This window comes from Puccinia triticina, chromosome 2A, assembly GCF_026914185.1.
Source record: "Puccinia triticina chromosome 2A, complete sequence".
NCBI lineage: Eukaryota > Fungi > Basidiomycota > Pucciniomycetes > Pucciniales > Pucciniaceae > Puccinia > Puccinia triticina.
In genome coordinates, this window is record NC_070559.1 from 4,506,920 (window position 1) to 4,522,083 (window position 15,164).

General features: G+C 45.2%; 3 protein-coding genes across 3 annotated transcripts; 1 reads left to right on the forward strand and 2 right to left on the reverse strand.

Moving 5' to 3' along the window:
- Positions 1 to 1,007: 1,007 nt before the first annotated feature.
- On the forward strand, positions 1,008 to 2,896 carry PtA15_2A474 (uncharacterized protein; the record flags this gene model as incomplete). The annotated part of the gene is made up of 10 exons (XM_053166498.1): positions 1,008 to 1,128; positions 1,200 to 1,215; positions 1,313 to 1,413; positions 1,539 to 1,672; positions 1,754 to 1,785; positions 1,855 to 1,893; positions 1,977 to 2,148; positions 2,372 to 2,451; positions 2,518 to 2,665; positions 2,786 to 2,896. The coding sequence occupies 10 exons, from the start codon at positions 1,008 to 1,010 to the stop codon at positions 2,894 to 2,896; spliced, it is 954 nt and encodes a 317-aa protein (XP_053017714.1).
- A 382-nt stretch (positions 2,897 to 3,278) lies between these two features.
- PtA15_2A475 (uncharacterized protein) lies at positions 3,279 to 6,290 on the reverse strand (the record flags this gene model as incomplete). The annotated part of the gene is made up of 15 exons (XM_053166499.1): positions 3,279 to 3,437; positions 3,547 to 3,678; positions 3,767 to 3,862; positions 3,986 to 4,160; positions 4,276 to 4,297; positions 4,470 to 4,481; positions 4,586 to 4,737; positions 4,846 to 4,912; positions 4,997 to 5,108; positions 5,174 to 5,242; positions 5,337 to 5,433; positions 5,561 to 5,691; positions 5,820 to 5,875; positions 5,972 to 6,178; positions 6,242 to 6,290. 15 exons carry the CDS (start codon positions 6,288 to 6,290, stop codon positions 3,279 to 3,281), a joined length of 1,536 nt encoding a protein of 511 aa, XP_053017715.1.
- Positions 6,291 to 9,535: 3,245 nt separating this feature from the next.
- Positions 9,536 to 13,195, reverse strand: PtA15_2A476 (uncharacterized protein; the record flags this gene model as incomplete). The annotated part of the gene is made up of 2 exons (XM_053166500.1): positions 9,536 to 10,259; positions 13,140 to 13,195. 2 exons carry the CDS (start codon positions 13,193 to 13,195, stop codon positions 9,536 to 9,538), a joined length of 780 nt encoding a protein of 259 aa, XP_053017716.1.
- Positions 13,196 to 15,164: the final 1,969 nt, after the last annotated feature.

Sequence of the window (15,164 nt, forward strand, 5' to 3'; positions counted from 1 at the left end):
CCTTCAAGGCTAGCTAGCTCGATTGCCTCCTTGAAGAGCTGCTTGCAAGAAGGAGTACTTCTAGCATATCAAACAGCATCCCGAATCTTGTTGATCGAATAGGAGAAGTGCTTGAGGCCATCCTTCACAATCAGATTGATAACATGAGCAGCACAACAAACATGGAAAAATTATCCATTCATATCGGGTGGAGCACTGCTTCGATCTTTCAGAACGGAGCAGACTCGAGCTAGGCCGACATCGTTTGAGAGTGCGTTGTCCACGATTATAAAGCCAACCTTATTGTATATCTTCCATTTGGCAATAGTGGTAAGCAACTGCTCTGCGATGGCTAGACCGGTATGAGGAGTTGGAAAATGCTTAAAAGACAGTATTCTTTTCTTGAGGTTCCAGTTGGAGTCGATGAAATGAGAAGTGATTACCATGAAAGGTGTCTGGTTCGATGAGGTCCAGACATCAGTTAGTGTGATCGCCGATACATGCTGACACATATGTAGATGAGCGCCGAGCGGTACAACCGGCCACGGGGAGGGGTAACACACAAGTCCCCTTGATGGCCAAGTTGTTCCGGTCATTGAGCCTCGATGACTGGTCCGTTCCAGCAGTTAAAGCACCCGCTTCCCGGGGAGGCTACTCGGCATGTCAGTTGCTTTTTTTTGTTGCACTTTTTTTTTGCTGTTGTTGCAAATCCACAACCAAATTAAATTGGTGATCTTTGTTTAGGCTACAGTCAGGTTTGCTCTTCTTGACCAACGCTCAGGCCTGTCTATTCTATTCCGGGCGGATCATTGGTCCACGAAACACGCCCGTCCAATCCTGCGCATGGACTTTGGCACCCTCCTGCGTTCCTTGCTCGCGTGCGTGGGGAGCCCAATCCGAGAATCCGACCAGATATTCCAGGTATTTACCGGATATCACGTGACCGCTACCGGATATTCCGCGCGGGAAATCCAACCATGTAAGTGTTTCCTTGATTCGATAAACCACGCGTATTTGTCTTCTTCGACATGAAACAGCGTGGACCCAGGTTCGATATCTTCGCCGGTCCCTCGTTGGATGAGCTGTCGAGAGTCAAGGTCAACGCGGATCGGTCAGGCCCATTGCCGATCAAAACAAAAAGCTTTGAAGGTGTGTAGAGTAATCTCAATCCTCTCAGTAGCTCAAGAGGACTGATCAGCCTACATTATATCTACCCCAAGGTAACTTGACGGTTCGGTACGTTACCTCGGCAGGTTAAGCCAACACTCACACAACTATCGCCGGGCACGGGATTCTTCTGATGTTTAATGTCTGCTTCATTTGGGGTCCATAGGATGAAAGACTTTGCTGACTACAATGGAGATATCTACCGTGACACCGAGACCAATTATTTTGCCAATTGGACTGATGTAACCTGGAGTATCCAAGTTCAAGGTCCGGGTTGTCTCTCTGAATCATCAAGATACGTGAATATAGTTTTCCCAAGGAAGCTACAAAGCTGATCATTTGAACTTGCACCTAAACCGGCGAATTTGAAACATGCCCATCCGGAAATATAGGCCGATTCCTTCAGCCGACCAGTGCCGATGATTGCGTGTTTGGGAACACTTTTGACAAGCCTATTCGGGACCGTCTACCGTTCGGGACTGGTGCTGCCTTGAAGGCTATCTCTTACATTGATCCCTCATTGGAGGTCAGCTTAACCACCATTTCTGCTTGCTATCGATGATACTTATTTACATTTCATGTGATTTTTTTCTATTGGATTCGACAGAATGATCTTTACGCCGATAAACCATGGGCTTGGTGAGTCATTCTTGCACCGTTCAGGAATCAGCTGCCTTTAATCCATCGGAATTGCTTTGTTTTCATCAGGTCTCCACTGCTTGCAACCATGAACTACATCCGCACTGAGTCAGTATCAAATACCTAGATCCTAGACTATCTTCCCCAGAATATCATTTGGAAACTCAACTAAATTGTTCACAATTCTCAAGACGCCTTGAGGCCGACGACAGCCCGTTGCCGCCATGGGAGGTTGCTACTAGGCCAGTCGAGGATTGCAGCAGTCTGTTGGAAGGAAACCCAACAAACATTTCCAAACCTCATCTCCGGAGAAAATTCTTCTCTTCAGCTGTCAATCGAAAAGCTCTTACGCTGGGGCCTAGGGTGAATATATCTCAAACATATTTTTACCTTGTTTTACGAATCCCTGACAAGTGTAACTTATCATTTTTCCGTTGGTCATCATGCATAGGATTTTGTGAGTTCTTTTCTATCATCGTTTTATTATATGACATTGTTCTAGTAGCATCAAGCCACACGAGCCAAATGCGGGGTTCTATTTTTTGACTTGTGCTCGATTATCGGTCGTGTTTTTGCAAACGACTAGATCAACGCCGAATTTGCCAATGGATTCATTGATTTCTCCACCTTGGCCCTCAACGTGCCAGTTGTTAATGTGTCTTTCAAGTAGGCAACTTTCAGTGAGGTAACGATGATGATAAATCGTTGATCAAATGCACTTAAACACAACAGGTTAGACAAACTTTGGGATGGACAACCGGTTAGATACGTCTGTCAATCTCGTCAGACAGGAGAAACATATTTTGTGGTCGTATTCCAAATTTCCGAGTTGGATGCAGAAAATAAATTGGAGGAAGATGATGAAGACGAGGATGCTGAGGTATGCAATTAGTCGGCTCGCTTTGAACGATGTTGCTGACTTTGAGATACATGTCGCTTTCTCTTCGCTGACAACCTGCTCACATGTTGATGCCTGTTCATTCTCGTGTCTCGAATACAGCAAACGCCGGAGCAAAGTGAGGTTGCCAGTCGTCGAGCCACGCGGGGAAATTCAGCTGCGATGAGACCCCCAGACGATTTGATCTCTGTAGACGAATGGGGAGTTGACTGAAAAAAGCACAGTGAACAAGAGAGGGTCTAACTTCAATTACCACGGTACGACTTTTCTGCAGCTCTCATCATCTTATCAGCCAATCACACTAACATCCCCCATTATTTCCTGTGTGTTACCGAATACGAATTCATATTTTTGCGTTGATTCAGATCACCCATAGAACTTAGAAGCTAGCAAAGTAGTAACATTTACCCTTATTTTGCTTTGAAAATACGTGCCAGACTCCGATAGACCTAATCTAGATAGCAGGGTGTAGACTTCATTTGAAGCATCAATAAAATTGACGCAGTGTAGCACAAGGAGATAATACATGTAGTACAACATATTTGTTTTATTTCGCTTCGACGTGTATCATACTTCTGAACATAATTCCTAATATTTATCCGGATATTTGAAGGTTTGAAAGAGCAGGGAGAGTCTCAAAGGATTCCATAAATTGAGATAGCCTTTGTAAGCCAAGATCTAACTGATCCGCAGGGACAGTGAATGTCAATCTAAAGAAACCTGGTTTAGGATAATGATACACATTTCCCGGTGCCTATGTCACAACGATCATATGACAAAATTGAAGGAAGTAGTAACACACATCAAAAATCTATTTGAATTATTTTGGAATTGTGACAAGAAAATAAGTTGATTGAACTTACGAGGTAGGTTTTATACTCAGTTAGTAAAGTTGTGAATAGCTTTTCTTCTTGTATTATTGCACTCTCCTCTGATTGTTGATCTTTGTTGTTGGTGTCGGGTGGGTTCCTCAAATACCTTGATAGATCTATCATCTTTTTTTGGCGTTAGCATGTTTATTTAGCATTTCCAAGTCAGTCCCTTAACCGGATTATTGATATTGGAGAGTTAGATCAACTCAACTAAGAAAAACCCGCCATTTGATGGTTTGTTATATTTGATCTTTAATTTGTTGAGCCTGTCAGTGACCGTCTGATAAGCTTGTTGCAATCGCCTTTTCTATTAAAGTGATTTTGTTACAAAGAAAAAGAAGGTATGGTTAATAATAATCTTCCGATAGTGATAGAAAGTCATCTTCCATCATCTTGTGGAATTGAACAAACATCCACAAGAAAAACATACATTTTCGATTACATAAGAATCTAGAAAATCTTGGTGACCATGGCTACCACTACTGTCTAAAATTAAGCTTGCAAAACTGAATTCTGTGAGAGAGGAAACCTGCACTTGGTTCAGATTCAAGTCCGTGATCAGTTGAAGCAAGCTGGGATTATTTTGACTGATCAAAATGCCTGCTCTGATTTTCGAATGATTGAATTTTAAATGCAATATTAGTATTGGTCAACTCTAGAAGCTGAGTAAATGGTCTTCAGTTGGAGGGAGAAGTGGCAAAGAGTAACCCTCATGCTTACCGTAAACCACAACAACCGAAGTCTGTTATAGCGTTTTTTATACATATTAGTGCGCCAGTTCATCAGTATTTCATCAGATCATGTTGAAGAAAATTCAGAAATTTCGAGAATTAACTTCGGTCAGCCCATGTCAAAGAGGCATGGGCAGTCAAGATAAGTATGGCAGAGATTATTCTGGTAGGACTGGCCTTTACTGATCCCGTACACTGACAAAACGAGTCAAAACAACCAGCCCCAGAAGAGTAAAAAAAACATGCAATTGCATGTGTTAGTCTGTTTCTGGGCATGAGGTTATATTAGATTCACTCACAAACATGAACTCTACTTGGTTCAAAACTGAACCGCTGATGATCTAATGATAGAGTGGAAATGAATTTGTTGGGTGTTGTTTGAGTTCCAGGAGGATCATTTGTTGTTGGTCCTTGCTCGAAGACCGATAAGCCGTAGATTTCGTCAACTATTCTACGAAATTGTAAAACTGTTGGGTCAAAATAGGCAGATCCTATCGTATATTTCTGTTTTTCTGTGTGCATTTTTCAAAGAAATAATGATGCATCGTTCACCACTGACAGATGATGGTTGTTAGCTTCACAGAACCGGATGTACGTTGATAATACCTCTTCTTGAACGTAATAGCCTATCCGTAAATCGATCAGAAATGGTAAGGGCGCTATATCTGTTTATCAAAAAAAAGTATTATAGCAGTTTGAATGATACTTACCCATTGGGTTGTGTGGGTTACATAGGATCACGGCTTTCACCCCATCAGGTTGGCCATGATGATTCAGATACGCTTTTTCCAAGGCTTTTGAAACAGACGAAGGATCTAGGGGCTTTTGATGATCCACGTTTGAAAGATCAGTCGTTGTGGAAGCACATCCTATGTATGTGTACGAACATCGTCTATTTCGAAGCCGATCAGATGGACGCCTTGCTTGACCAGATGATTGAACCCTGAGTAGTACGGCTATTGCAAAAGTGAAACAAGACCACTAGTTATTTCTCAAACCCTTCAAGAGCTTGGTCTTTCTCTAACACATTCGAATTGAGGATCAATTCACCTTTGAAATTAAGACTACATCACCCTCATCACATACCACATACATCAATTGAGACAACATTGCAGTCACTCCCGAGGCGCCAATCAAATGGTTCGGCCTAAGCATAATTGATATGTAAAGAATGATCAATCAAAATGTGAGTAGGCTTGAACTTTGACCTTCCTCTGGAGCAGTGGAACAGAGAAAAGGCCGGGAAAGACGATAGATAAAGAAATTCCGCATACTTGACAGTCATGGCCGGATTAAAATATTTATTCAGAATATGGCACATCGCTTCTTTGAATGAACTTGAACCCCCCAAGGACTGATAATTTAGATGCCGGGATTCGAAACGAGATATGTTTTCTTTCAATTTCTTTGATTTTGGAATGGTAGTTTGAGATGCAAAAGTAATCAGCTCCATGGACTATCCACTTGAAAAGAACGTTGGGACCAAATTAATGGGGATTTTTGTCTCAAATACTGAGGATGATGACACTCAACTTGGACTAAGAATTCTTGCATCAATGAGTTTTCGGCTACTCCCAGGTTGATCACACCTTAATCACAACAAAATAAAGCTTGGAGAAGTCAGCCCTCAATGGATAATTCAGTCGGCGGATTTCAAAAAGACTAATTGAAAGACATGGACAGACCATGGGGATTTTGATCAGCGGAGTAAAGGTCCTTCCAAGCCTCAGCGATCGCCTGCGCGGTAAGATTGGGCTGACCGGATAGTTGCTTGGACGATCGTAGACTAAGGCTCGGAGGGGTCATTCGAACGGTTTGTTCTACAACAGGGATGCCTTCACAGATTTCTCGATGTAGCAATTGAATATGGCAATCCTCGTTGGAACCCCCCTCTGCAGATTGTCTCTCACAGTCATCCCCAAGTACAAATGATAAACATGCTTCTTTGGACTTACCCACAAGGCTTGCGCGAATGTAGCCAAAGAAATTCGGAATTAAATTCATTGTAACTTTGACAACCAGATGGAAAAAAAGAACGACAAAAAAAAAGCAGAGAAAGTATGTAATAATCCCACACATCTTGATTAAGATAAATGATTAGCAGTGCATGTAACTAGGATACGTGATTAGCAGTGAAGACACAATTGTAAAATGCAATGATCAAACGGAGTGACAACAGAGACGAATGACACAGGGAGTAACCCAAACAATTACAAGTATGAAGGCCGAAGGACGGGCAGATCTTGTCCTAGATGGAAGGACTAAGGATGCCACCCGGACCCGGGAGATCCGGCACTACCCGGTCGGGTATCGGGTCGGGTCGGGTGTCGGGAGGGCTCTGCGCACATCCGGCATCCGGCCGGGTATTGAGTAGATCCAGCTGGCCTGGAAGCAAGGTCAACTTAGGGGTACCATTTTTGCATTTTTCACTGAGATTGATTGCAAGCTATGTATTGATTGTTATGAAAGGTATGTATGAGCTGTGTTACATAAGAAAGAAACAAGTGGAAAATAGGCAATGTGGCCGTAACTTGTAAGAGAAAAAATTAAAACAGAAAGATACAACAACTAAGATGATATGATGGCATCAACATCGACAATGCTGTGTTTCACCCAATCTTTTAAGCATATGAGGGACTCTAAGGTGTTGAGTGACATGCGGTTACGAATGTATGATTGGATGTGTCGGCCTGCGGAGAATGCTTGTTCGCACGGAGCACTTGAAGCAGGCACGGCCAGGAATGTTCGGACCATGTTTGAGAGAGTTGGAAAAGTTTCGGAGTTGGCCTTCCAAAACTGTAATGGTTGACAAGATTTGTCTTCGCACTCGGAACTGAGGTACACATCTATTTCCTCCTGCAATGAAGGCCCTTTTTGCTTCTTTTTTTTGAAGAGACTAGCGCTGATGTTTTTTCGGGATGAAGTTGCTGCAGGTTTGGGTTCAGAAGTTGTGTACTTGCTCACTAGGAATTTCTCAGCTTCATTCTTGAAGATTTCCAAGATTTCAAACTTTGTAAGGTTCATCAAGTCAAGTACCTCAGGAGTGAGTTGACTAGCTTTCACTCGAGGATCGAGTAGAGTCGCACAGAGATATGCAGGCTTTTGAATGGCCTCATCGAAGTACTCCTTCAGTTTGGAAATCATCACCTCGGTGGCTGGAATCAGTTCCTGCGCTCCGTATTGCTTTTGAACCTGGAATGGAAATACAACCACACGGATCAGCTTGATAATTGAGAGTCACAGGTATTATTCGGTATTTTTTTACTTACTGCAACAAGATTTTCAATCAACCAGATGTAAACTGGTGCAGCAAACGCTAATGAAACCTGTTTGTGCGGCGAGATCGTATCGGTTGCTTCATTAAGTGGTTCCAAAAAAGCACAAATCTGTTGAACTTTAAGCCATTTGTCAGGTTTGAGATTGTACCGTTGAGTCAAATTGTGATTTTCACAAAATGCTTTGATGCAGGGTCGAAGTTGGATCGCTCTTTCAAGCATGGAATAAGTAGAATTCCATCGTGTACTAACATCGGCTATCATCGTCAGGTTTTCGAAAGGAGAGCCTTTGTAATTTCTTGAAAGGCAGCTGACTTTTGGGGAGAGCGCTTCAAGAAGGATATGAAACCACTAATACGAGAAAGTGAGCTGGATACATCCACTTGAGGTGGAGGATCATTCAGGATAGCCGAAAGACCCTGATTCTGAGTTTGTTTCGGAGTGGACAACAAGCTGTTGAAGGACTTGATGCCTGCTTGGGCAGCCAGATTGATGACATGTGCCATGCAACCAAGTCTACAGGTGTAACTGTCAAATCGAATCAAAGTCGAGAGATGTGAAGCCATTGTAATGTTGTTGGATGCGCTATTGGTCGTGATACAGAAGATGTGATCTTCAATCTTGAACAACTTCAGAATCTCAACCATGTGCTCCGCCAGATTAACTCCAGTGTGACTACCTTCGAGAAGCTTGGCAGCAAGTACCATGGATTTGAGCTCGAAATCAGTGGTGATCCAATGGGCAGTAACACCCAGGACAGATAGATTGTTTGGAGAAGTCCAGACATCACATGTTAAGCTTATTTTTGATTTGCTTGACTGAAATTGGTTTACAAGAGCCTGTTGACCTTGTTGAAAGGATTTCCGGATAAACGACGCCAGAGTCTCTCTCCCACAAAGAAGAGATTTTGTTGCCGGGTTACAGAGTTTCAGAAGCTCGCCAAAATCTTCGTGATCAACAACCTGGTATGGAATGTTGCTGGTGATGAAAAACCGAGCAACAGCACAAGTCAAAGTTTCGCGGGTAAGTTTCTTTGGCGCCGTCGATTTTCCACTTTTGACAAAAGCCGCCAGAGCGCCGATGTTACGAGATTTTCCGTCACCGTGTATGCCGTGGCAGCTTGCCAAGTGATTTATCATACTTTTGGTGGATCGCTTTTTGTCAACAGAAAGCTTCTTGAGACAAAGAACCGTCCCTCCAGGAACACGGCTTGCTTGACAAATATTCGAGGTCCTTCCGCTGACAGTTTCAGTTTTGAAATACTGCCAAACCCAGCTTTTTCTAGCCATCTCTTGACTATGGGAATCTGTAGCCTCTGAGTCTGGAGGGTTTACTTCGATTTCTGGATCGGATGAGGATGAATCAACATCAATAGCTGTTCTCTTTGAGCGGGGCATTTTTGAGTTTGCAGAAATTTCAAGCCGTAATAAGATTAGAGAATTCGTGGGCAGACTGAGGATTCAGGAGTTGAGATCAAGTCCTCTCTTTCTATTATTGCAGACAGTTATTTGAATCTGAATCAATAGAGGTCTCCGAACATAAATATGTACAATTCTCATGACAGCGTAACATGGTAGAACTAGACAGTAACCTTGGCCAGATTCCCCTGGTTTATAATCATCTTGGGAAGATCAGACCTTGCCGACCGATGTCTGACACTTAATTTCGTGCTAGGGATTGATTTTCTCACTAAAAGGTCAAGATCCGGCCGATACCCGGCGTCGGGGCCGGATTTGCCGGGTTCGGATGTCGGACTAGCTCTACCCGGTACCGAAGCGCCGGGTGGCATCCTTAGGAAGGACAGTCGGATCGTCCTTGTCGAATCGCTCCTTGAACCGCGCCACCATATAACCAGCCCTGCCTTCCTACGACTCGCCCTACAATCGGTTCCATCTTACTTTCGCCTCGCCCTCCAATCGCTGCCGTGTAGCCATTCCACCAACTCTCTCCCTGCACGCTGTAATGTATCATCCATTACCTGATTTGCTTCCTCGGAGCCAGCATATTGGCATTCTCGAGCATCCCCACGAGCTCGAAAAGACGTTCTTTAAATAGAATCATAGATAGCTCGTCCGAATTACCGATGAACGCTTTTGAGTGCGCCTTGGCTTTCAGCAGCCCATCGATCCGCTTCAGCGCCGCCCAGCCAACCTCTGCGAGCTCACAAACCAACACAGCCATCTCCGCACCATTGAGTCCAGAAGTGTCCGCAACACCTGGGAACGAGGATGCCATTGTGTGACAGATTCCTGGGACACGTTCTTCAACCATTCGCAAAAGGGAGTAGCACACGAGCTGAAACTCATGCATCCGTGACGTCGAGGATCGTTTGGCCATCTCCTTGCGGTCCATTTTTTTCTTGAGGACTTCTTTCACCCGGTCGAAGGCAACGGTGGCGGACTTGAGTGAGTTCTTGATTCTGCCATCGCGGGTCAGCGGTTCGATGAGCAATACTGATGTGGCAATAGATGAGCTGGGTTGATTGTCTGGGATTCTGCTAGGCTCGATGTATGGGGTTCTGGAAGCATCCGAGAGTAGTCCCGGGTGGGCGGTGGCAAACTCAGCACAAGGCATCCGGTCTACGCAGACTCTCTTGGGAAAGCCAGTGTTGCGGGGCGAGAACGCCTCGTCGTTGGATCGTTTGGGGGCGGCGGCTTTGGACAAGGTCGAGCTGCTAAGGACCTCTACCTCTGAGTCACTGTCGACGGAGATAGGAGGGTGGCGCTGTTGGGTAATCGGGGCCTTCTCCACAACCAGTAACTTGTACTCCCGCGCCAGGTAGTACATGTGTTTACACGCACTACCGTGGCGAGTGAAGTGGGGACAGTCGCAGCGAATCAGCCGCCCCTCGGCAACACCAGTTGGCTGCTCAAAACCGACCCGGTATACATGTAAAGACGGGGTCGAGAAACTACCAATTGTGAACTGCCAAATCATGTTAACTAGTTGATACGCAGATGAGGCCATAGAAAATAAATACTCACATGGTTTGCGAACCTGCACACCTTAGCTCCAATTAGCTCCAAGTAGCCTTTGGCAATAGCGTCTGCGCGGCGCTTCGCCTTCTGTTGAAGTCGGTTAGTAGTTTGCTTGACAAATCCGGTGTTCACCTGGCATGTTTTTCGACTGTATTTGGGCTCCACAACCTCACAGAATATCTGTATCACTTCGTCGATTCGAAGTCGTGTAGATGGCTTGAGGTATCGGGACTTGAGGACGTTATGCCATGCTTCGACATAATTATTGGTGTCGATACCTTGGTATGCGGTCTTTCCGGCAAAACAAAGATGTGAGTATGGAAAGTTGTTTCAGGTGGAGAGACTTGAGGTACTTACTGTTCGGTAAAACTTGGACCAATGCTGGATGTGCGTGTACCATTGCGAGTCGACATAATCTGCGAATGCCGGCCGTACTTGCCTCCACTTACTGAGGAAGATCATCATTCGGCTATCTGGATATGTGCTAGAATACAGTACTTGTTGGAAATCCTCCACAGCCTCAAGCGATTGCCTTCCCAAGTAGACCAGCGCTTTGGCCTTGACGGCCTTGATGACGTGGAAGACGCACCAGAAATGTAGCGGTGCTTGATCCATCAGGTACTCAAACGATAACGAGACTGCAGTCTTGATTGCCTGAGCGCAGTCACTCATGATAGAATGGGGGATCAGCCCAGAGGACCGATGCAGCCAGGTGAGAATCTGTTCAATTGGCTCGCTGACAGGTCAAATGGCGAGTCAGATACATATTCAGAGCGTACAAGTGATTGGCTGAGAAAGTGGCTTACATCGCAAGGGAGCCTGTAAAGGCCCAGCATACAGGAAGACCCATGCCCGTCACCGCGTTTCGGATCATTACTGTGTACAAGCTTGCCTTCCGGCCTTGCGACAGGAAGCAATTGTTGACAGTGTTGTGTGTTGCGTCAACCAAGAGCATTGTCGTACCGTGCGCCAGCATCATCTTCCGTTGCCAGGGTGATTGGATGCAAAACAAGAACACCTCCGAATCGGCGATAACCGGAGCAAAGGTATGCCACCCAAGACTTTTCAGGTGAACTTCCCAGAGGGACAGTGATTTGAAAACATCATGATCCTTCCGAGCATCGTTAGGCCTACGTGTTTTGATCAGGTGGCGGACAAGGTCAGCGGTGACACCATTGGCCTCTGGGACAGCCGCACCGGTCTCGCAGAGCTAGTTTTTTGGGTCAGGTACCACTGATCAGGATGGGCATATACCTTGCATAATGATGACAATAGGCACTTACATCATCCAGGTCTTGCGACAAAAGTAAGTCTTGAATCTTATCCCACCCAAGTCCTGAGTCGACTCGGTCGCAAGCCCAGTCGTAGACAGCCTTTGAGATCCGAGTGTGCTTCATATCGTCAGCGGTGTTGAGCTGATGAGAGTGCCTCCAGAACCACTCAACCCGTAGCGTATCAGTGGCAAGGTGCAGCGAGATGTTGAACTTTGCCTCGCAGCCGCATTTCCGTCCGGATTCGGCTTTGCAAGAATTGAGTGGAGCTACGTGGTGACCTTTTCGGGGGCAAATATAGAAAAGTTTCCACTTATACGTCGGGGGTCGACCTGCGTTTGACTTCTTTTCTCCTGGGACTTTTGGGGGTATGCAATTCTCCAATGTCCATCGGACAGTGGCCTGCATGGCAACAGCGAAGGCAAAAGCGTCCACCATGGTGCGGCCGGGTATTGTAAAGCAGTACGGATGTGTATCAAATGCCGGGGGGGCACCGCCGAGCCATCGGACCATTCGAAGGGTGCAGGGTGGCAATTTGATGCCATGGGGGACAAGAACTTCTTGTGTAGTTGGCTCGGGGACAACATCTTCAATGTTGGGGATCATGGGATAGGCATTGTCCAACGGTTTTGCGGACCTGGGGACCATTGTCTGGCTTTGTATGTTGGATTGTCTCATCAATGAGTTTGTGATCTGACTCATGCACGGGCTGATAAAAGTTTGGGGATCAGATGAATTTGAGAGAGAAGCAAAGAGTTAGTGGTGTTACTAAGCACGCGGACTGGTAAAATTTGGGGATGGGATGGGGGTTGGGCTTACTGGTCTTATTGGGTGGGCGGACCGGGATCTTGTGGATGAGGTTGAATGGATTAAGATGAGCAGGCTTGTTAAGTCGCAGTCTCGAGTAAGTTGAGAATAGAGAGGCCAGGCGGCAGAGGGGGGGTTCAATGAAGATATGTAGAAGGTTGGAAGTGGGTGCAGTCGATGCTGTGACCAAATCACTAGGTGTTTATCTCAAGGTAAGTTTTGGCCTGCAAGGGTTGAAGGGAAAACTGTGATTGGTGCAAATTCAACAAGATTTGGTGAATGTTGATGACCTGATGCAAAGATAACAAAACTAAATATGTGATGCTTCGAGCTTGAAATGCAATTTGTTGTTTATAAGTGAGGCCAAATATGAATACCAAGAATTAGGAAAAAATTAGGATGGCACCGGGCCAAGAGCAATGTGAGTATCTGGTGGGGGAAGGATCCGTTGAGGATGCCGTCCCTTATATGGGGCTCTCACTTTTGTGGCCCTCCATGGGGAGACTTGACTTCACACTTTACGAGCTTGGCAGCGCGGGCGGATATGCGCGGCTGGGTGATGTGGTTGTGATGCTCATCGTAACACCTCCAAACAGGAGATCCCCTTTAATTAAGCTTTGCGGTTTAGTATGTAAAACTTGTTTTTTTCTTAGTTCCGGTAGCTATAGGGGTGCTCCGATTTGGGAATTACTTTGGGTTTATTCGCGGCACCCCCACAAGGCTCCACCAGGGCATCTGCGGATATTTAGCGGCCAAACTGTTGGCGGTACATACCATTTGCTCTCAATCAAGTCCAGCAGTCTGATTCAAGAAGCCGAAGTCTGATGAGACAAACTTAACGCAGTCCCTCCTGCGGGACTTACCCGCAAGCGGTGATCTTTGGCACAGGAGGAACGTGATTTTTTGAGAAAATCACACTTTTGTTAGTAATCTCACAATTTCTCCCTCATCTTACCAATTTATTTCTCCTTATTTTCAGTACATGAAAGCTCTGCATGTTGCGGAGGGGACTGCTGTAAGGGTTGAATCCCTTGAGCTGGAGACAGAGGAGCAATGGCACGGGCGCAGAGGAGGAGTTCTAGGACCAACCTCAGGGGGCTTTGATTGCTAGAACTGGCTCAGAGAGACTGCATGTCAGTTCTCTGCTGAGCCAAGGAAGGAGGAGGAACGGGCTATCTACAAGTCTGTCACAGGGCAGGTGTCCATTGGTGACACCTTGTGAACCCCAGAGGAGGAGGGGGGTTTACAACTGCCTTTTTAAAAGTCCCATTATCTGCTTTCTTCATTGTGTAATCAAAGCAACAAACCATCCAACTTCCTCCTGAGGGGGAGGAGTGAGTAACTCAATAAACTGCCCCAATATCTTTTTTCCTTTCAGAGTTAGACAGCCACCTGACATATCATGTTCAGTAGCCTATACTGATCTCAGCTTTGTTGTGTCAGTGAGTTCGTGAGAATATGGCATTGCAGTATCTTAGAGTGAGTCTGTGCATGTTTGCCTTTGGAGCACCCGGACTAACAGGAATGTAGAGCTGAGGGAATAAGGATAAGATGAAGATGAAGCCATGCTTCCTCTCTATCTTTTGGTGTAACATACCATGCAAAAAAACCATGACATGAGGGTATAGATACTGATGCAAAAAAAAACCATTCATCAAGCCTCAAATTTGTTCCCTGCCATGCAAACTTTCACCGCTTAGGTGTGAGTCCCTCCTGCGGAGGGCCCTTTGCTAAGTTTGCTGATGAGACCAACTTGGAAACGCTGCAATGCCATGGTTATCCAGTGCGTACTTGCACTGTTTGTCTGGCAAGCAACCCAGACGTACTGTGGCATTTGAATGCAATCAAATATTCTTCAATAATGTACTCTCTTGCCCTCATAATAATATGATTCCCCAAAGAATTGAGAAATCTTGACAGATAGGCTCTTCAAATTTTACAAGGTGTTGACCCTTAACCACCTGCAACCTTAAAGGGAGTGTGAAAGTGCGCTGCGGGTTCACAATCACTCCAGTTGGCTTTGTACAAGTCCTAATTATTTGAAACAAATAGTATTTTGCAAAGTGAGGTGGTGCAAATGGTGTCTCTTTTAGGTGAGCTCTGTCCAGAACAGCCCACATTTCAATATGTGTCTACACATGAATATGAAATATCCCCTAACTAAGACATTCAGATTACTAGGTATCAAATTTTGTTGAGGCAAGCCTCTACATAAGACTTTGTTTGAGATTTCTGGAGACAGAAATCAAGCAACAGTCTTGTCTGGCTGATCAGTTCCAGATTTGAATTTCTGATTGCGTGTTGTTGGTGCTTAATGGTGAGTGGTTTTCCAGAAACACAGCATAGTCTGATGTGGTTTGGTAGAATTCAGGACACTCTCTTGATGGAAAAAAGAGGAAAAGTTTAAAGCACCATTTATGTATGGATAAGATCTCCAACAGAGATTTGCCACTTTCTGTTTTTTTTTTGCAGCATTTCCCCCTTCCCAGGTACCAATATGAGCCTGAAGCTCTGGAGCTGGGTGGGTTTTCCAGGTCAACAGACAAG